Source organism: Polyodon spathula, chromosome 1 (genome assembly GCF_017654505.1).
Source record: "Polyodon spathula isolate WHYD16114869_AA chromosome 1, ASM1765450v1, whole genome shotgun sequence".
Lineage (NCBI taxonomy): Eukaryota > Metazoa > Chordata > Actinopteri > Acipenseriformes > Polyodontidae > Polyodon > Polyodon spathula.
This window is the reverse complement of record NC_054534.1, coordinates 4,862,019-4,884,807: the sequence shown is the minus strand read 5'-3', so window position 1 is coordinate 4,884,807 and position 22,789 is coordinate 4,862,019. Positions and strand designations below refer to the sequence as shown.

General features: G+C 37.0%; 1 protein-coding gene across 3 annotated transcripts in view; it reads right to left on the bottom strand.

Moving 5' to 3' along the window:
- LOC121312929 (ras GTPase-activating protein 1-like) overlaps positions 1–20,113 on the bottom strand; it is a 64,122-nt gene extending 44,009 nt beyond the window's left edge. For 2 of the 3 annotated variants that reach the window (XM_041244871.1, XM_041244882.1), the window contains exon 1: positions 18,834–20,113. In XM_041244871.1, coding sequence (XP_041100805.1) covers positions 18,834–19,369 — 536 coding nt within the window. In that variant the 5' untranslated portion in view covers positions 19,370–20,113. The remainder of the gene's footprint in view (positions 1–18,833) is intronic. The other variant, XM_041244862.1, reaches the window with a different exon arrangement.
- Between the last annotated feature and the right edge of the window lie 2,676 nt (positions 20,114–22,789).

Genomic DNA, 22,789 nt, shown 5'->3' with positions numbered 1-22,789 from the left:
TTCACATTTTCCATGTGTTGTTTCCAGTTCTTATGGCCAAATACATTTTGCTATATAAAGCCTACTTGGTCTCACAAAGTTAAGCAGTGCTAGGTCCCACTCCTATGACTCTTGAGCCAAGACAAGCCCTCTGCTGAGCTGGTCATGACTGCAGCTTGGACAGTATGTGGCTGCTATGTATGATACAGAATGTTATGTGGTGTGATCACAAGGTCTGAGGAGCACAGTGATGTGCTAAACTTCATGCACCAACACAAACCCTCAGGCATGCTCCCATGGCTAACTCAGCTGGATGAATAGCATGTGCCTTTTGATCACATCCTGTGCTGTCTTCCTGTTCCTACTCTGGTTGATAGCAGTGGGAGGCAGTACAGACTTGAGAAAGAATCAAATAGAAAAAGCAGAAAAAATATTTTAATCCATTCATTTAAGTTAAATCTTAGCTGAGCTCTATTACCTGTACAACAGTTTCCATTCAACACAGCTGTCCCCCCTCGCCATAACTGTTTATGTACATCACATGTTAATTGGTGTTCTTGCATGAATGCGGACCAATCTGGTATAAAGGAAAAGTCTTTACTGTTCTGCCTTCAATTGCACAATAATTGGAGTGAAGTGAACATGATATTGAACTTAAGGAGTAGGTAAATTTGGGGGGGGGGGGGGGGGTTGTCTTTGCTTGTCTTATCTTTGTCTTGTATCAAGAGTCATAGGAGTGGGACCTAGCAGCACCGTTTACCTGTGAGACCCAGCAGTTACTATAGCAAAACTTATTGGGCCAGAGACAGTGCATAAGCACTGGAAACAACACATGGAAAATGTGAAGCATTTTTTTGTTCTTGTTTTTTTAACCCTGTTGCAGCCTAGACAGCGCAAGAAACCCCACACCATCTTGAATATTTTAAACACAACAAAAGTCATACAACATAAACAGTCTGTAAAAGACTTATTTACATTTTCAAGCATTATTATATGGAAATTGCTTTCTTTCACCTAATTGGAATTGACTATGCCCTGAAAAAGTAATTCCGCCTGGCAAAAAAGTTATTTTGTGTGATACTCTTTAATATCTCAGGAACATAAAAAGAGAAGAGAAATTATATCCAGAGTTAGATTTGACTATTATGACTGCTTTGTGTGTAAATCTCAACTTGATACCACTTATGCCATATTTTAATTTTTACTCTCCTGTGGAGCTAATAGACTGCTAAAAGAAAGTCCTTTGACAACCCTTGGTCCTCTAATCCTTTTAAGGTATGTTTTAGAGTTATTTTGGTGTGATGTTAAGATTATAGGACTAAAATTTGACCTGGGTATGAATTCTGGTGGCTCTATCATACATATTTCCAAGGTTATTGGCTTTTAAAAGAAGCAAGTGTGTGTTTTTGCAACCTCAGCTACCCGAAAAGGGGTTGTACCCCCTCCCGCCATATCTCCAGAAACTATGAGGAGTTGAGAGGTCAAGATTCAGATTTTTCCATAAAATTGCATTCACTAACTTTATACCAAGTTTCATGAAAATCTGAGACGTTGGTGACATGGCTGGTTGAACTGAATGGAATGACCTAGCAGTAACTCTTCTGTAGCCGTGTAAAAATGTGTTACAAAAGACTTTTTATTTGCTCCACAGACTGTTTAGTTGATAAACCATGTACTTCCTTGTGTGTCACTGTAACAAGCTTTGGAAAATGTAATACAACAGCCCTGTGAATTAACTTACAGTATTTCATCGAGTTGTCAATTTAGTCTTTCATCGACTTCTAAGTGTATAAGTTATGAATATTATACAGTAGATACCCAAATCAATGTGACCAAGAATAGATTTTTATAGTTAGAAATATATCATGTAAACATGTAAAAACATTAACACTTTAAGCCTAGTGTAAAGCTGTAGTTGCATGATTAAATGTACAGTAGAAATTTAGGACTATTCTTGTTTATTTCAGTGAGATTGGAATAATATGCAGATCTTGGATAGTGCAGCTCTAAATTTTAAAATATTATCTTTCCAAATTAAATAATGGACCTGAAGTCTAGTAGCTCTCCATCTACGTTCTAGTTTGCGAAATAGAGCTGGGAGTTTTATAGAGCCGGGTATTAATACTTCAGAAATAACAGCAGAGTGACCTGAACCATAAGATCAACGATGGCCAAGTTCTGACTGTTTAGGCCGCGACAGCTAACCAATCTACAGTATAGCCATGAATAGGAGTCGGGCCAGTAACATGCTGACTGAAACCAAGGGACTCAAGCAATATAATAAAATCTCTATCAAGGGGCTCTAACACCACAGTCTTATCATGGTTAACAGCAAGTGTTGATAAAAGTTGAATACAAATTTGGCTGCAAACCACTAACGCTAAAATTTCAAATGATGCCCATATTCTGCTTACCGGTACCAAAAATAGGCAGCAATACCACTACCTCACTCTCTAGGACACGCCTTATTATAAAAAGAGAACCTGTTCAGAGAAGCCTCTACTAGCGGGGCATTTTCATCCTGTTTCAACCACGTATCAACTAAAATTAAAATATCTAAATTCCATTCCAAGATGAAGTCTTTTATTACCCAGAGAGCTTGTATTTAATAAAGCTACACAAATAATTATTGATACAGTCTAGTTAAATTGTCAGAGTGACACTGTCTTGATTTTAATTACATTCTCAGATTATGAGCCTTGGGAAGCAGCTGGAAATAGACTGCAGTGGGCAGACATTACCTGAATAGAACAATTCAATTGTGACGTTTGATCATATGGCTCAAATTTGTGAATAACCTCTTGGTAGTAAATTCATTCAAAGATTTTTTTTTACGCAATTCTGTTTTCTGCCAATCTGATCGAACCCCTCCTATTTCTTTCCTAAAGAACCCAGGCCTCTCCCAAAAACTGTCCCAGTTATCAATGAAACCCAGATTCTCAGAGGCACATCAGTCTGCTAGCCAGTTATTGAGAGACCGTAGTCTACTAAAAGCTTCACACACCCTCTGAACAACAGAGGGCATGAAACAGTAATATTACTGCCTAATTGCTTTACTTTGTCAAAGTAGTTTCAGCTGCCTTATTTAGAAAATAAATGTACTGTATTGCAATATTTTACTAGTCTTGGTATATTTTAATTTTGTAACTGTAGTGGAAACCTGAGAAGCAAAAGCTTGATGATGGACACTAGACACTTTGTTTTTTTTTTTTGCTGTACACACAGCCAAATTGCGTTCATTCATCCATCATGTGACTTCACTCATGTGTCTGCTGAAACCGAACATGGCAGCTGCACAAAAAAAAATAAAAATAATGTTTCAGCAAAATATTAAAACATTTTCTGATTGTCTACACGATAATGGTGGGATACTATTCTGCTAATTTTGCTGTTATTTGATTGGTTATTTATGAGTTAAGACTATTAAAGATCATATTGCCAGTCGTAAACCCGTTGAGAACAAGAAAGCAAAAATTAGCAAAGCACTGCATTCTTCTATACTGAAAAAATTAGACCCAAGGTACCGCGATCAAGGTAGGGTTTTGTCGAAGTAAGTAAGCTAAATTAATATAATTTAATTATTTAGTTTATTTCCTTTTTTTATCAAAGTGTGTCATACGTTATCCTGGTTATTGTCCCAGTAAAAACACTTGTGGAGTACTGTAAATAGGATTACTCTCTCAAATGACATTGCTGGACTGTTACTAAACTGTTGATATTTTGTATTGTTATTGTAATGCCAGCAATAAGCTAAGCAGGTCTTTCCAAAGCACCTTTATTTGTAGACTGAACTACAGTATTAATGGAAGACTGTAAATATGATTCTCAAAACAGTGCTGGACTTTTGTTTTCTGAACTGTTGCAATATGATTAAGTTTAAGATAACATTAAGTTTCCCTTTTTATTTTAATGTCAGCAATGAGCCAAATGCCATGTTTTATTATCAATACACTGATAACAAGTGGGGAACAAATGTCATTGGTCATTACTGAAAAACAGAATTTGCTATTCCCCAGAGTGGAAAATCAGTAGCCCTACATTAAAAACTACAGATCACTACAAAAACACTATAGTATTTGCTATTGCAGAAATGATCATGGATTGTGTCATGTGCTTTTCCTGATCATAAAGAACAAACACTTTGAGATATTGGCTTCAGATGGAGTAAACCGCTGTTACCCTATGATTCCTATCAAGGAATTACCGGGAGTACAGAGGTTTTTTTTTTTTCTTTCTTTCACTTGACCTTAACTTGCTTATTGATTTAATACAGTTATTTTAAAGAGAGTGCATTTCTTGCTCTATTCAAGGGGCAGAGGTTTCATACAGAACATTGCACTGTATTTTAGAGCCCTGTGGAATCCGTGTTATTTTGTTCTGATTTCCATTTTATTTTTTTTCTGATTTTCCAAACGTAATTAGATTTAAATAAACATATGCATACCGTAGGCAAGGCGAACACAAAACCGTAAATACAGGCTTCTATTTTTTCCATTTGGTTTGCGTTCGTGTTAATTGGATTAGAGTACTGTTTTATCTAATTCAACTGAAAAATAGTATTGTTAACTTTAAAAACGGGTTGTATTTTATTTATTTATTTATTTAGGGACGGGGGACGGGGGACGGGGGCTCCAAAGCGGAACAGATAGGGAAGGAGCCGAGTGGTGAAAAAAGTTTCATAACTTCGTTTTGAACTTGATCAATTCTGTATTTACTGCTGTGCCCATTGTTTTATTGCCCATTATAAATCTTGTCTGTGTGAACACTGTGATCTTATTGTTCATAAGTGACTGTACTGTAATAGTAGTATGTGTGAGGATTGCTTTTTGTGTTTTAATACAGACGTTAAAAACAGTCTACTAATTTGTCTAACTGTTTTAAGTCTTTGCATTTATTTAACGCACTCGAACGGTTTGTTATTTTTACCCGATTCAACCCTTCTCGTTGTTTATCCCTTTAAGCCGGGTTTACACTGCACGATTTTTGCAATCGAGAGACGCAGCGCCACGCATACTTACCGATTGAGGAACGATTTCTCACTTTAGATCGGGGATTGCAAGCTACACACGCACACTACACAAGATATCTTGTCACGGACTGTGCCTATTTTCATTGCAGAATCGTAGACATCATTCGGGAGAATCGTGGACTCAAGCGAGGAGGCAATCGCTGTTGTCTGTGCATTATTTTGTACAGAAAAAAATAAGAAAATGCGGAGAAGACCCATTTGGACGCGCAACTGGCTTAACAGACGTGGCCAGTACGGACTGATGATTTTACAGCTCGAGCTCAGGTAAGCCAACACTGGAATGTAATTTGAAATACACTGTATTACTGACGTGATGCCGTTAAAAATTAAATGAACTGACAAATATTTTGCACAACGAGCGAGTGTTGCGCTTTTGAACAGAGTAGAATATAACTTTAATAGTAGGCTACTACAAGTTTGTCATATGTTTAAATATGCAAAAACGTAACCTACATTCTCGCTACTTCTCACACACACAAACGCGCACCCCACCTCGTATTTTGATTAAATCAGCAATACAAGCATACAGTACGGGTTTGAAAGGGATATCGAATACGAGTGACTGCCAGGAGAGCACACACTACCACACACAGTACCTGCTTCGGCGTTAACAAGTTATAACAATTATTTACTTACCAGGTACCTGAAGTTCCAAAGCAATTTCCCTCCATCTTTGTTCCTTCAATAAGCTATCATGATAGGAAATGTCACTTATGTCAAAGAGCCACGGGTGTTCCTGCCACATCTTCACCATCCTTTCCTCAAATTTGAGGCTACACACCTTGCGGGGCACAACCTCTCTCATCGTCGCTATTGTTGCTAGTTTATCTTATTGGCTACCAGCAGCATTCGTGAAGAAATCAGCCCATAGCCCCTCACACATTTCACAAATTGCTTTGTCGGGGACTAAAGTTTTCTGACATGTTAGAAATTTGTTGGGATGTTGTAAGAGCGTCGGGAGATCGCAGAAGCCATTAACGGGGTATCGCAGACCATCTCACACTTAGCGACCATTTTGCCCCAGATTTTAAGAAATTAGTCACCAACTCCTCATCTCGCCAGCGACCAGCAAAAATTGTGCAGTGTAAGCCCGGCATTACAGAATACCCCGCCTCATTTATAACCCAGCTAGAGAAACTGTTCCCCCACATTTTCGAAACCAAAGTCATGCCACTGCCTGCACTTACAATTAAAGTTTCACTTTTTCCCCTTCAAATATGTAAATCTCAAACTTAATGCTCTAACAAAAGCATTTTTTTCATACAGCACTTAATTCTGTATTCTTTTGATTCTGTGATTCCGTCCGTGTTCTTGTAAACACGGATTCCATAGGCCCTATATATGTCTGATCTTATTAGTGTCTTCACACAGATCAACTTCCATATTTTATTTTTATGCTGAGAAAAACAAAAACTGCAGATAATGGGTTTCCAATAAAAGCTTAATTATTTTTGTGTTGACTGTTGTGCGGAGAAGACTTTGATTCACTGGTGCATTCTTGAGTGCACTGAATATTCTCCGGAATGTTCACTTTTTTTATCGAGAAGTTAACCGATTCTGACACTGCCAACAATAAATGATGGACGCACGTCACAATTTGTGCAGTACTCACTGTTGTCTCAACTCCAGGGTTTTCTTGTATTGTTGCATTGTTATTTACATGCATCTATTTACATACCTCTTTAGGTATGTATTATTCTTATTCTTTATGGCCTCTCTTTCTGTTAGAACCTTTCTAATGTTGTACATTTTTTGGGTGACTAGAAAATAATGCAGACTTGAATAAATAACATTAGGCTACTGATAACGTCCCAGTTGTTTCAGTGTGTGGAACTTTTTGTGTTGAAAACAAAAAATGTAAGGCCAATTAATGACTCAAAATGTGTCACTGTTAGATAAACTAGTAATTTATTTATTTGTACTGAATGCAGTATGAATTATATTATAATATGGGTCTCTACAACATTTATTTTTTGGGTTGTACAGTGAAAACATTGTATAATTGAATGTATTGTCTCTAGTTAATTAAATTATACATGTCATTTTTTTTTCTGTACTCTTACATATGCATCTATCGTCTTCCTATATATTAACTTGAACAACTTGCATTGTTGAAATATGAATTGTTGTTATTTTGTTTGTATTGTTTAACAAAGATTAATTAAAAACAAATAGTATATTACACAGTTTTCAAACACTATCCTCTCCTGAAGACATACGGTGCATAAAGTACTGCATAAAATAATTTATTAGGAAATGAATTTACATTTACCTATATTGTACAGATTTTTACCCAGTTTACCAATCAAATAATAAAATTCATACCTTTACAACCAACCATTTTATACCCTGCAAAGTAGGGAACATTTTATCCTTTGACTTTTGTTGTATAATTATTACTTTTTTTTTTTGATATTCAAAAGATATATAAAACCACTTACTAAATCATGCGAAATGTTGGTGAAAGATAACATTGTTTTCCTGTACAATGTGGCATTCAAAGTGTTAAGGCCGGCCTATAGTCCATCGCTCGACTGTCGTTGCAACCTGCGATTATTGCTGTCGTGTCACCACGCAGTTTATACTTTCTACCAGCAATCGCCCTGCTCAGACTGCAGTCGCTGACAGTTCAAATCAACTGAACTTTGACCTTGTCACTATGGTTATTACATAGCCAAAATGGATGAGCAGTTGTTTGTCGAAGCTGCTCTTGTGTTTATCCCTGCGGCTACGCAGTCGATAGAGGCGATTATGCATTGGTATCAATTGCTGAACAAATGCAATCAACTTTTAAGTATTTTAACCTCACTGACAGTGTAACCGGTGAAGTTTTAATTTTAATACAGTGACTGGTGTTTTAAACACATTTTATATTACAAAGTAGCCCAGGTCCAACACTTTGTTGTTATTATTACTGTATTACAAGATTTTTTTTTTGTATATAGCATCTCCAATATTTTCTGTAATAATAATAATATTTTGCATGCTACAAACGCTGAAAAAGGGATTCAAATGATTGCTAGTAAACTATAAAACAACCATATTAAATAAAGTAAACTTATTTAAGATCGGTTGTGGTGAATTTACTATTTACTGGACTCAATTGTATCTTGAGTCAACTTGTTTTAAAGCTTGAAAATAGCAAGTTAATGCTTAGCAGATCCTCAGTCAGAAAGTGTGACAATATAAAAAACAGCATTTTTTTTTTTAATTTTATATTATTTTAATTAATTTTAATAATATATGGCTGATGAACATACAGGGCTAAATCTAGGAATGACAATCACAAACAAGCAACAGTATGTATGCACTACATTGCAGAGGTAGAAAGTAGGCAGCTGCAAGAGAATAAAAGGGTCAATGTTACTGTCAGTGATATCAGATGGTTCAACAGAGATCGAATGATGCTTGGTGTTAGATCTCCTTCCCGACCTGTGAGGGCACTAGAAAGAAGGAACAGATTACCCTTAAGTAAATGGCAATACAATTTATTCCGTAGGGTAGGTGGAAGTCGACGGAGCTACGACACCCAAGCTCACTGACTCGGACGGTAGACGGCGTGGCATCCGAGGGTTGGAGGAGCAGATGCGCTTGTTAACCTAGGGGTCATGGGCGAGGGTATAAATAGGGGGGCCTAGCTTCAGTGATCTGTTCCTTTGCATATGGTTATACCAAACGACCTAGAAGGAGCCCGTATAAATTGAAAGCGAAAGCCGTGAGTGTTTTGTCAGTCTGTGTACTAACTCTGTATGTCTTGTGTTGTTTGTCTTCACACGAAAAGAATAATAAACACGATTCAGAGCTGCAGCCGCAAGCCAGCGTAAACCCGGATACCACAAGTCACCTTTTCCACTACAGGAACTGTCTCTGCACCGCTAGCACTAAAATCACGCACTGTCAGAACTGGGTCTGTGTCTCTGTTTGTGTTTTGTGTGGGTGAGAAAAAACAGGACTTTTTGGTTGTGGGTCAAACCAGTGGGATTTTACAAACAGGAGTGATACATGCCGCTGTACCACTTCCATCATTGTTACTGTTTGCAGGTTCTGCCGTAAGGCTCTGGACATTATAAATCATTAATAAACACCCTTGCACCTGTAAATCATTTGTCTGTGTGATTAATCTGCTCTGCACTGCACTCACCTGCACTTATTCACCACTTTGCCACACGCTGTCATAGAAGAGGGGCTAGTATATGTATGATTTTGCCAGAAAGGGCAGGTAACTGTGCAGTTTGTGCGCATGCAGTCTTTGGAGAGGGCAGATGCCCAACACATCTCAGAAGCTATATCTTCACTAATGAGGCAGATTGTTTCAGACCCTGTTGAGGCTGCTCATAAATGTTGCTTGTTTTTGCATTTTCTTTCATCGCCCCCGGGAACGATGTTGGTCGGTAAAATGTCTGTGTGGCCGGTGGATTTTTCTACTAAATTAAAACAGCACCCCTACACACACTAAATGCAGCAGCAACATACAAGCACAATATTTAACAGAATGGAGAAGCAACTCATCAGAACGGGTAACACCAAATTGCTCTGCGACTTGTATCTGATTCAGGTTTTGTTTCCCCCCCCCCAAGAGCTTGAACAATTTCCAACAATTTTCACCATTTGTTTACATACCATTTTGTAGCGAAGTGGTGCACTCGTGGAAATCAGAATATAAAACGAGTCAATGATATGACAGCGATTCTGGAAAGATTTATTAAACCAATCAGTGTGCCTCATGACTATCGCAGACCATTTTAAATTTAAGTTTGTTGATGAATTACCAGCTTACAAAACAGTACTGTATCCTTTGTGAACAAATCGTTATCGAGGCCAAGAAGGTGTTCTTTTAAGCGAAGTTCCTGTTCCTTAAGCTGTTAAGAAATCAATTTCACCACAAGGGTGTTCCCTTAGACGAAGCGTTCTCTTAGGTGCTCCTATATGTGGCGACTACTGTATCAGGTTTTACCAAAATCTGAGACTGGTGACATTTTCACAAAATGTTGGTTCGTTTGACACGGAATGACCCTGCTGTATATCCTCAGGAAGCCAAGTGAAGTGTTCAACATACTTGAAAACAGGATACACAAAAGGAAAAACTACTAACTTGGGTTTATTAGTACACATTACCAGTATGGACAGATCATACTTGTGACATCTTCAAGCCAAGATTCAAACAAAACTGTGTGTGTTGTAAGTCCAAAGAGATAACCAAGCATACAAATTTGCAGATATAGCACACAACTTCTAACGGGGCTACATACAAAGCTCTTTCCAAACACTGCTACAATGATATATTTGTAAAAATAAATCCCTCCCATTGTAAAAAAAATCTTCAGCTTGAAATTTTAATTTGATTTCACTTGCTCATATCCTTCAACCACTCAGAAAACATTTTTTTTTTTTTTTTAAACTACCAATATTTGAAAGGTATTATTGAGAAAACAAACGCTAGTCCTTTGCACTTCAACTGTATCTATTAGGCTGCAACATCACCCCCTAAAAAATCTATGGGATTTGCATTGTTCAGATATTAGTTTACCATGTAACATTTTCATTCAATGACCCATCAACAAAACATCATAAATTAGTAACAACTGTTCATTTTATAGTGGCACTTTTTATTTATTCAACCAGGAATAAAACCCATTGAGACAAATGTGAAGTATGGAGTTCTAAGAGCCCACTTACAGACAGGATCATTTTTTCCAGCTGTCGCCAATAAATTTAAAGAAATTCATTGCTGCTGTGAAATGCTTACTGTTCATTGTAAAAGATCATGGTCTCGTGATTTTCAGGATTGAGGAAATCAGCAGCACTGATTTTATCTGAAAGTCAGTAGCTATATGAAAAATGATTGGTAGATCTCAGCACGTCAAAGAGTATGTTCAAAGCAGAGTGCAGTCATGTCAACCCCTAAGTGTTCATACCAGTGAGACCACCGATGAAAAACCTTAACCTAGACCACTAGATTTTTGCACATGGCTGACAGCCATGCCACTGACCTAAACTTCAGGCATGAACAGAAAATACTGTCTGCTTTTGCTCCTTTTGTGAAGACTAAATAAAATAAATAAAACAAAGAAATAGAATATACATATATATATATATATATATATATATATATATATATATATATATATATATATATATATATATATATATATATATATATATATATATATATATAAACATTCATGTTAAATGTGTATGTGTATCTATCTATATATATATATATATATCGATATATATTAATAATTATATATAGATATAGACAATTTTATCTATATATATATATATATATATATATATATATATATATATATATATATATATATATATATATATATACACATTTAACAGTGAATGTTTATATATGATCTGATTTTAACATGTAAATTATTCAAAAATAATACATCTAAATGTAAATACTGAGAATGTGTTTAATATACTTTTTTGTTGATTTTCAGTTTTAGTACAATCTTAAGTTAGTGTGTGAATGGGATTATTATTATTATTGGTCAACATTATTCAAACAAAGAAGTGTCACTTTACAGAAATACGAAACTCTGTGTGGCGCTCCCCATCACTTTGACTAAAATTAAGGTGAAATAAACAGAGATAGACATAGCATCAATTTCCAATTGTTCTGTTATTTCTTACCGTATTTCGTCTTTCTTTTTATTGTCTTTATAACCACTGACACTGGCATAACATTATATTTTTCGACTTCAATAATTAAATTTTCATTGATGTCCATTTCTCTTATTTCTGTGGTAATTTCTGCCTGAACGAGACAGTGACAGTCTGACAGCCTTTCCTTCGACTCTGTCCGAGTAATGATGTGTTGTGTACAGAAACATAGAAGGCTCGTCTCAGACTGACGCTTTGTCTGCACGACAAGGTAATTCTATCTTTGGAGTAAGGGGAGAGTTTGTGTGGCAGCTACAGGAATATAGAATGGTAATGTGAACCATTTTCTGGTGACTCCCCCCACCCCCCAAAATGAAATAATATGCTTGGACAGTTGTATTGGATTTACCGCGGTATCCTGTGTAAAGGATTTCGTGGCATTGCAAACAATAACAAACTTATGCACAAATGTGAGAATCCATTGCATTACCGTGAAACTGAAAAACCCTGAGTTTCAAGGGTAAACCATGAGACTTGACAACCACTAGAGTGTACTTCTTGTCAATATCATTATTGCTGTCATTTTAGACTGTATAACCTTCAGGTCCTGAGATTACCTTATGACATTTCACAACTTGCAAAATAACTATCTGAGAATTATGGATAATTAAGTGGTCCACAATAAACTTAAGTAAGCGACTTTCTGGGTGACACACGATCATGATCAAGACGTTTTTGGAGGATTAAAATGAGTACCAACTCTGTAGCTCTTTTAGAACACAATTTACTGATGAAGTTGTTCAAGGTTGTTTCTGGCCAAAACTATATGACCTCATACATCAGGTCACTGTATGTAAGTATGTATGTATGTATGTATGTATGTATGCTAAAAACAAACCGACTCTCATGACTTGGTAGAAACAGAGTAGTCCAAATAGTAGTCGGTTTCACTTACATGTGGATTACCTTGCAAATGTTACACTCACTAATCTACAAATCCAACTTTTCCAGTGCAACAGTTTATAACTCCTAATCCCTTTTAATCTTCGTGGAAACTCAGCATTAACCAACTATTTTAGCTTTTTCTTTGTTTTACTGAAAGTAACAGCAAGTGCAAATCAAACAATGTTAAAATCAAATGTAAGATTGTATGTGTGCCATGGTTGAACAAAAACACTGAAACTCCTGCCACAACACTGTCAATAGAATGTACAGCAGAGCCACTGTGGGGAGCTCGTCTGTAATGACCCGATGTGATTAGTCTGCAAGATGTTTAAACGGTTCTGGAGAAATAATGTACAGTATGTTACTATTCCACAAGGATTATCGCTGCCTATAATTCCTTAAGGAAAGTAAGGCCTGGAAATCTGCAGAAAAGTCTGTACTCCACAATGACAATCATACAGTACTGCCAGGTGAACACCCCTAGTTAGTACTTGGTGAAAATCGTCTTCAATACTTAGAATCACTGTACAGTATGCTTTGACATATTTTAGATAAGTCAAATCCTGGTCTCTTCCAAACGTGCACTAAACAGTGGTTGTCCTCTGGGTAAGAATGACAAACTAACTATTTTTTTACTTTTCTACTGGTATATAGCTACAGTAAATTGGACCAGACATTGTGGCTGTTACCAACAACATAGCCCAAATGTTAACTGTGCATGTATTTTGCTATGAAAGTACAGTATATCTGTAGGTGCAAATATTACTACAGCACTTCAAATGGAATGCTCAGAGAGTAACATTGATAATTTGGATTGCCTTGCCAGTTTTTCATGAAGTCAACAATTTTAAAAGAAGCTATAGGAAAAAGGTAAACAACGTTGAATTTAGAGATGATGCTTCAAATATGGACAAATATACCTATCTCCATAATATGATTGCATTATAAAACAATCTAAAACAGTTTGATATCCAGAATATTGTTCAGTCTGTTTTATTGTTAGTTTGCTTGTGTAAGTTATCTGTAACAGTGTGGAAGTAAAAGCCACTGGTGGTGTGCAATTAACATCACATTCATGTCAATTATCCATGTTCTTTTTAATGCTCTGTACTCAACCTTAGATACACATGTTCAAATAACTTGAACTAGATGTGTTTGTGTTACGCCTTACTTGTTTATTACTGGAATAGGCTTGTATTATGTACTGCTTTCTACAAATTGATGTTTCATTGAGATGAATTAAAGTTTACATGGCCAATTGTAACTGTCTTACAAAATAATGTTTTCTGATAAATTAGAAACTGTCTCTTGATTATCGACAGGCTGAAATGCAGCCTTGTTTAAATACCAATAGTGCATGCAATTGTCAGTTTTACAGATTGAATTTAGAGAAGGGTTCAGCTGCTCACTTCTCTATGAGCTATGAAGTTTAGTGAAAGTAAAACTGCAATACTTCGTCTTATTAACACAATAATTCTAATTAATCAAATAAGATGTGAAGAAGGAACTAGCTGTCTTAAAATACACGTTTTTGCTTAATTGTGCCTTTTTACAGTAGTGTGCTTTGTGCTTTAATATTGGCATTTCAGATGTTTTATGTTTTTAAAATGTATTTATTGTGCAGGAAATCCTGCTCAGACTGGTCGCAAAAAGAACTGAACATGTGTGGATACTAAAAATCAGAGGTTGCTTCAGTCATTCATTTGCATCTTTAACTCGATCAGGCAATGTTTGATTGGATTCAGAACTGCAGATAATCTGGGCTTTGGACTAAGAACCTTTGTGTTTCCACCCCATCAATATTTAAAAAATTCTACTTATGTGAATAATATTGAAGGAATGGATGGTGTCAATTTATGGGCACAACTGTATATTCCTGAGAACACAGTACTGGCCACCGTACTAGGTTTGTATGTTTATTAAAGAAAAAAAAAAAATGGAAGTCTGATGTTAAGTAAGACTGGCAGACTTCAATTCACTTCAGCTCATGCACAAATGAAAAGAACATGCACTTAAAAGCAGACATATAATAAAAACAGGCAAATAGCTGGTAATCTGTCAGTTACAAAGAGTAATTGCTGTACTTCAGTCAAATGCATTTCAAAAGTGCAAAATACAGATTGGTACAGCAGCTGAAGCTGCATTTAGTGGTCCAGTTCCAAGACTACGCTACACATCCTAAAAGGCCTCTTGCACTTGGGAAAAGAGGTCAGTTTTGCCTGTTAAGGCTATGGACTATGGCATGTTATGTCAGCACAAACACAGCACACTTGTCATTTAAAGAGAAATCTTCCAGTAAACCTTTAATGAATCCCTGTCTCTGAGAATTTATGAGAATATACATACTGTGTCATTGATGGCATCTCTGCAGCTGACATCATTGATTGCATTGGTCTAATAGTACTATAAATGTTGACCAAAAACATTATGGTAATAGGCCATTTCTGTAATATTAAATTAATGTTATTCCCCACCCAAAAGAGGTGTTTTAAATACCCAGTACATATTGAATATTGTATGCAGAATCACCTGCCCAAATTTAGTTTTTATTACAAAAACAGTAATTTGAGCCACAGATTAAAAAGAAAAAAAACCTATGCTTGGCCATGCAGAGCTTCACAAAGATCTGTCCAGACACCGGGTACAGCTTCCGATTTGGGAAGCGAGTCAATAGGAGCCTGTTTCTGTCTGCCCGAGAAGGTCGAAGGTTCTTACGCTAGCCAGGAATTCAAAGGTTGTTTTAAACCTTCAAAGGTTTGACAGGTGGAATTTGTTTTGCTCTTTTAACAGAAACAGTTTGACAATGTGTGACTACAGTGCTATAAATCACATGTTAAATGTGACTCGCATGCAAAAATTTGATCTTTGTATTTGTATAATGCATACTACGTAAACAAAAGTTGTTGTAATAAAATTCACTACCAAATCGTTATACTTAGCAACTCTATATGGCGCCACTGCCGTACATGGAGCAGGGTATAGTATATCAGGGTATAGTGTATCTATAGCAGTTGTAGTGCTTCAGTAAAATATGTAGTGAATATCTAGTGTACAAGACTGTGTAAGATAAGTGCTATGGTAGAATATGTTTGAAACATACAAAAAACATGCTAACACTAATAATTTTAATTTAGAAAATTAAGCACCGTCCGCCACTCCCTCATTCAGCTCAAACCTTTAATTTCTTAATTAGCCATCTTGATAACAAAGCTGTATTGAAAGAAATGTCTCAAAATCCCTCTGCTGTTTTGGACTTTTTTGTTAAATGCCCAGGCAACCAAAAAACTGAAGTTGAATGCAAACCATGTAAGCAACTGTTGATGCATTATGGAGGCACAATCAATCTCTGGGGTCACTTAACAGGCATAAGTTATATTATTATTATTAATATTTTTAGCAGTAGTAAAATGTGACTGATAACCTGCTTGGAACTGTGACTGTTAAATAAAGCTTTGTTTTGCCTAAGTCCTCTGCAGTTGGTGCTGCTGCAATGCAAAACTACTGTATATATCGGAAGCAGCCGCAATTACGTGTAAATAAACAACGTGTATTTTTATCGAAATTATAAAAACATGAATACTGTTCTTTTTTAAACATAGTTTAAAATTTTTAAACTACATGTGATTGTTTTATTCCATGTATATGGATTACCTGTAAAATAGGATTTGCAATCAAATATAAAGTAGCCATGGTGACGTCACCAGTAAATTATTTAAATTAGTACCATTGAAGGTTTGAACCTTCCTTCAGTAATGTGTTCCAATAGTCAAAGGTAAAAATGTACCCTTCGTTGCAGCCCTAATTGTTTTTAAATAATACTGAATATTTCAGACTTCTGTTTCTCAATTCATCAATTACTACCTTGACTCAATGTACTATTTAGGCAGACACTCATTGTAGTTTGTTCTTACATAACTTAACACTGAATTAATTATAAATTAAAAATCAACATGATTTGACCAATGCCAACAAAATAAGAACAGTTACAGTCACAATTGTATTTGACAAATCCAGAAGCTATAACCATCCCTAATATTATGCTAGTTTTAAAATACAAATGGTAATAAAAATATACACACCATCTGATAACATTAAGAAAATAACAACGCTGTTTGGGAATTAATGCTGTATAGTGGCAGTGGAACACAGCAGTCTTCACTTTTAAGTCTTTGTGCGTGTGTGTGTGTGTGTTTAAAAAGAACAGAAATGGAAAGACATGCTGACACTTTCCTTCCTGTTGTTCATTATCTTGAGCACAGTGCTGTGTATCCTCTCTTGTCAGGATGATGAAGGGCCAGTCTAGCTCTGAATAGGATTAATTAGCCAAACTGTTATTCAAAAGGGCCAAGAGCTTAATGACTAAACAGGCCAAAGGTAACTTAATAGTTAACAAAAGATTGCCTCAATATGGCTCAGAAATGGAGCAATGATAAGAACGATGATGCTTGTCAAGAATCAATAGCAATAGATTTCAAAGAGGTAATATGTCAACCATGTTTATCAAACTAATGAACAAACCTATCTATCCCTCAAACTCCAGTATTACAATTATATATACTGTACACTTTGGATGAAGCTGGAAATGGTCGTTCTTGAATTTAAAAAAAAAAAAAAAAGGCCAATTAAAACCAATTTAATATATTTTAGTTAGAAAGTTACAAAAGAAAAAATAAAATGTAGAATAATGTATTTTGTGGAGGTATTGTTAATTATTACATTAAGTAAAGGTGCACAATATGATTTTAGGTACAGTAAGCTGAAATAATCTGCTTTATAGGTGTTTCCTGTAAAATGTGTTCAATATAGATAAATACCATTTAAGAGAAAATAAATTAAATCTTTCAAACTGAACTACAGACTAAGAGACATGGCTCAGAGCTTCGTGCAGAAGAAAATACATGTAGGTTTAGCAAAAGCTTTTTTCTTTTAAGCTGTCACCATACACCAGAATGCACCAGCTTTAAAATGTAAAAAAATGCACATTTTGATCCAGTACAATACTGCCAATGTACTGTACAACATGCATGCACTTTTGTCACAAACAGATCAGTTTACCACTGACTTTTTTCATTTAAAGGAGTAAATGTTTTGTTGGGATTTCCTTTTTTAAACACACAGTTTTAATCTCAGAATACCAATTTTGTAATATTTCACACACTAAATATATATATAAATATATATATATAGAGACTGGAAACCTTTGATGCGCTAATAATATAAAATACAATCTGCATTTAACCATCAACTAATGCTACCAGTACTTAAAAATATGGAATTTCATGTCGCTTCCTATTTCCTTTTGACCAATATAATATAGAGGAGCTAGTGTTCTTCCTAAAGCAACTTGTACAGAACTTCAAACTGCAATAAAACCTAAAATACACCAGCATATTTAACGTATTCTGACAGGACCACAAACATCAGATGGGGACCAAGTCAAATAGTGAGATCTTATTTTGAGAAAAATTTAAAATACTGCACTGCACTGTAAAAAGATAACAAACACTGATCGTTCATGTAAATTATAACCATGCATGTTGATGGGCTAATCTTAGGTAGGAAATTAGGAATAAAAGAGTTTGGACAACGTGACAAAATAAACTAGATCAAGGATTCAGAACTGACAAAGCGGAACAAATCAAAAAAGACTAGTCTTGCTAATCAGCTCCTGCAAGGTTCTTTTATGTTTTTGTGACAAAGTTGTGAAATCCCTAAAGGGGACTGCATTATGGCAGAGTCATCATTTGATAAAAAATAAAAAATATTCAGTGACAGCTAAGCTATCAACAGACTGAGCTGTACTGTAGGCCTACTCATTACTTTGTTTGTTTTTGGTACGTTTTTAATAAGGCCAACTTTAACTCCCTTATAAATTACTTTCCACTGCTGTTTCTTTTAAGTATAGACAAACACAAAACACAGATACAATATTTGCCACAAGGGAGTATAACATTTTGTTGTTTTTTTTTTGTTTTGTTGTTTTTTTTTGGGGGGGGGGGGGGGGGTTGCATTTGTTTTGTTTCTAAATTAGAAAGGACAATTACATTAAAAACAAAAGAAAGTATTACATGTTTGCATGCAGTACTTGTTTCAGCACATAGAATACACAGTTGCTTATCTTGTGTAAATCTGATGCAACCTCCAAACTTCTGGACAGGCTTCCTCCTGGTGACACTGACAGTAAACTTATTTTCACAGATCACACAAAACAAATACAGTGAAAAGATTAGGGAAAAAAACGACTAGGAAAACGTTTACTCACTGGTTCGTAGGCGGCGCAGTCAGCGGGAATGCCACCTCCTCTTCCTCGTATTCCGGTCCATCCGGCATATCGCTTTCGTCCACTGCCCCAAGACCCCCACAAACTGCGGGCGGGGGTGGAAGAGGAGTAGGCGGCAGAGGGGCAAAGGCACTCGACCCGTCAAACACAGGACCCGCTGAGATTGGAGAGGTCCGGCTGCTCTGTCCTTCTAAAGTAGAAGAATAGGGTACACCGCTCCCCACTCCTGAGATTGTACCAAATACCGTAGCAAGCCCCCCACCACCGGCGCCACTCCCAACCAGGGCTGTGCCTGGCAGCCCCGCTGCAGCGGCGGGGACTGGGTACAATCGCACCTCAGCCAGAGACGCGGTAGCGGTGTGTTTTTGGTGCCGATGGTGGTGAACCGTTCCCGGGCCCACTTCTGTCACCCGCAACTTGGAAAACATCTGAACATGGCCCATATCGGGCCCTCCGCCACCCTCAGTCCCTCCCGAAACCGAGCCTGGTTCCTCACTACCAACCTCTGCCGCCATCATGTTTAGAAACGGACACAAAAAGGAATCAGACCTCCCCCGTCTGTCTCTGTCAAAAATAAATAAATAAATAAATAAAAAGTTTTAAATTAGGGAACAGCCGTGCTCGCTCTCTCTCCCCCGAGAACACGTCGGTTTAAAAGCTCAGTGCATCTTCTTGGCTTCCCTAAAAAAAAAAAAAAAAAAAAAAAAAACCTTTAAGAAAGTAAAAGGAGATCTTGAAATGTTCAGATTTAATCAGCCGGTAGATAACGTTTTTTGTTTTTGTTGTGTTTGTTTTTTGGTCAGCTTCTCTACGCGCAGCAGCAGTACTCTTGTCCCGGGAGTGTGTTGTTGTCACTGTGTATTGATTTGTTTCTTAACTCAGAAGTTTGAGTCCCTGATTATTTCCGGCACTGTCCCACGACAGTCTGTGGGTCTGTAGCACTGTCAGGTTGCCTTTGTCATCCAAAATGATATAATAAATGCAGTGCTTCTTGTCTGCTTATGTTATCTCTCTCTCTTTCTCTTTCTTTCTTTCTTTCTTCTCTCTCTCGCTCTCTCTTTCTCTTACTGTGGTGGCGGCTGCTGCTCCTCACTCCTCCTGGCGAAAGCGCGTGCTCGCTCACGAGCAGACCCGGCCAAGCGAGCGCAGAAGACGCCTTCCATCCTTGTTATCTGTCATCGTCCTGCTATAAAACAAAACAAAACAAATAACAAAATAATGAAGAGGGAAGAGCAGAAATTAAATTGTGATTTATTCAGAAGCGTTGTGCAATTTACAACGTGTGTGTTCCCCCTACTCGAGTTTTAGAAACAAGAGTCAGTAAATGTATGTTATTGATGACAAGTACATTTTTGAATGATATGGTGATTCCCAAGTTTTAGAGTCATCAACGCGTGGTGCATTTTTATTTATTTATTTTTTAAACGTGCTGTATTGTAGGGTGGTGTCTTGTCCTGTATATGAGCGAGTGGTCCTTAACCATTTAGTCGCCGCCAGTAATTGTAGAGAGTAACAAGGAAGGGACTTAAATGGCCGCAGGTTTTATTTCTTTTACATTTCACAAACATTCACGTTCCAGTTTACCGAATGTATTTTGTTTTCTTAAACACGTCAACTTGTTTGCTATTTTGTTTTTTCTAGTTCCACTTGCAACAAAAAATTGCGAAATTCTGCATTTTTAGGTAGCGTTGTCTACCTATTTTATTATTATTATTATTATTATTATTATTATTATTATTATTATTATTATTATTATTATTATTATTTTAATGGAAATATCGCAACCAACAAAAATGGGCATAATCAACTAAACTGTACTGTTGGACTTATTGTGTACTCGTACTGCACACTTGGAAAAACAACAGTTTCCAGTGGATATTACTGTTCTGATGCTGCCCAGTGGCACTGGAACGATTTTTAAAGTGGGGGTGCTGAAAACCATTGAACAAAACTGTAACCCCTGTATATGATAGAAGCCATGCAAAGCTAAGGGGATGCTGCCGCACCCCCAGCACCCCTAGTTCCAGCGCCCTTGATGCTGCCTTGTTAGTTCTTTACTGCTGCTATTACAGCCTACTTTATTTTTTTTTTTTGTATTTTTTCCTCTTCGATTTAACCCCAATATTATGTTGCACAAAAACAAAACACCAAACTCATATTTACAGAGGAACATTTATGTCCTAGTGGTTTTAAAGTGAGTATCTGTTTTTTAGAAAGTGGATATCAGATCGGAAGTTTTGTCAGAGTAAACAAGACATTAAATAAAAATGTTCCCAGATGTTCAATTTTCCTCTCATTATTGTGGTGTAAACATGATTAGATATCAACAGCTTGTTCTGTCTATTACAGAGCAATGGTGAACTAAAACAACAGTATGGGGGGGAAAAGGGTCTAAACTTTAAGAGTGACTTGTTTGGGGCATGACATGTGGCATCTTGTTGTTTAGATTGACTTTCAGTATAATTCTGGAAGCTTTAATCAGTTCATACGTCAGGAAATGGTTAGGAGTTCCACGATGCCTCAGTAGAGTGGGACTTTATGGTAAAGGAATACTGCAGCTACCAGTCTCTGCTCTAACCAAGGAGTTTAAGTGCACCAAAGCCCAACTGGAAATGACATTAGTAGAGTCACGCGACGAATGTGTAAGGAAGGCAGCCCCTGTGTTGAAAACTGGAAGTGGGCGGCAAAGAAAGGCATGGAAGATGCAAAGGCTGCCCATCGAATCTATGATATCATGGCATTACACACAAAAGACAGTATTCCTCCACCCAGGAGAGGAACCACAAAGAAAAGGTGTTAAAACCAAGCCTCGCCCAGGACAATTGAAAGCTGCTAGAAACTGGAAAATGCTGGCAGATGTTGGTCAACGGCTTATTTCCACCTGAGATTGCCACCACTAACCTTCTACCAGATATTGTCTTGTGGCCTGGATCAGCATGTCTTGTTCACCTGGCAGAGTTAACAATGTGTGACAGGATGGTCGCAGTGTGCAGGTGCGTGGTGATGTCACGGACCAGGAAGAGACAACACAGAGAGACGTGGAGTTCTGGTGAAGCTGAGCGCTTGCTTTAATAAATGAACAAACGGAAAATACAAGGTTGAACAAAACAGCACACGGCACTTGACGGCAAAATAAACAGACAAACAAAATGAATAGACACTAACAGACAGGAACGAACAGTAAACAAACAAGTACCATGCTGGTCCTCCAGCACAATGTAGCAATTTATTATTTTACTATAATTTACTTTACTTTTCTCTCTGTCACTCTCCCTTTCTTTCATCCTGAACACACAACCCCGAGTGGGTGAAAATCTGCACCTTTTATACATGTGTACCGAGACTCGATTGCTAATCAATCATTCAATTGGAGTCTCGGCACATCTGCATGTGAATTAATTAGTGCACTCCCATGACACACATTATACACATTTTATCTGCACGTGAAATGAGGTGCAATCCTCGTGCTTAAATACAAATCTACATTTTACATTACTTGTACTCATAACCCACATTATATCCTTTGCATCTATACATATACACCCATATTAAACACACAACATATAAACATAAAGACGCACAGGGGCGGACACATTGCCACACAGTGCCATGGGAGGATGCTGTAGATGAGACGTATGAGAGGAAGAAACTGCGCTATGCTCAACTAGCCACTGAAGAGGACCAGCGAGGATGGAGAGACCGGGTTTACTCAGTGGAGGTGGGTTGTCGAGGATTTGTGGCACACTCTACAACCCAGTTTCTCAGAGACATCGGATTCAGTGGCCAAGAGTTGCATCGCACAGTGAAGAACTTTTCTGTAGCAGCAGAGAGGAGCAGCAATTGGCAGTGGTTGAGATGGAAAGATTCTGGTTGCGGATCCACAAGCACAATTGAAAAAAAGAAATGCTTATGTACGGGTAAGTAAGGTGGGTTGAGTT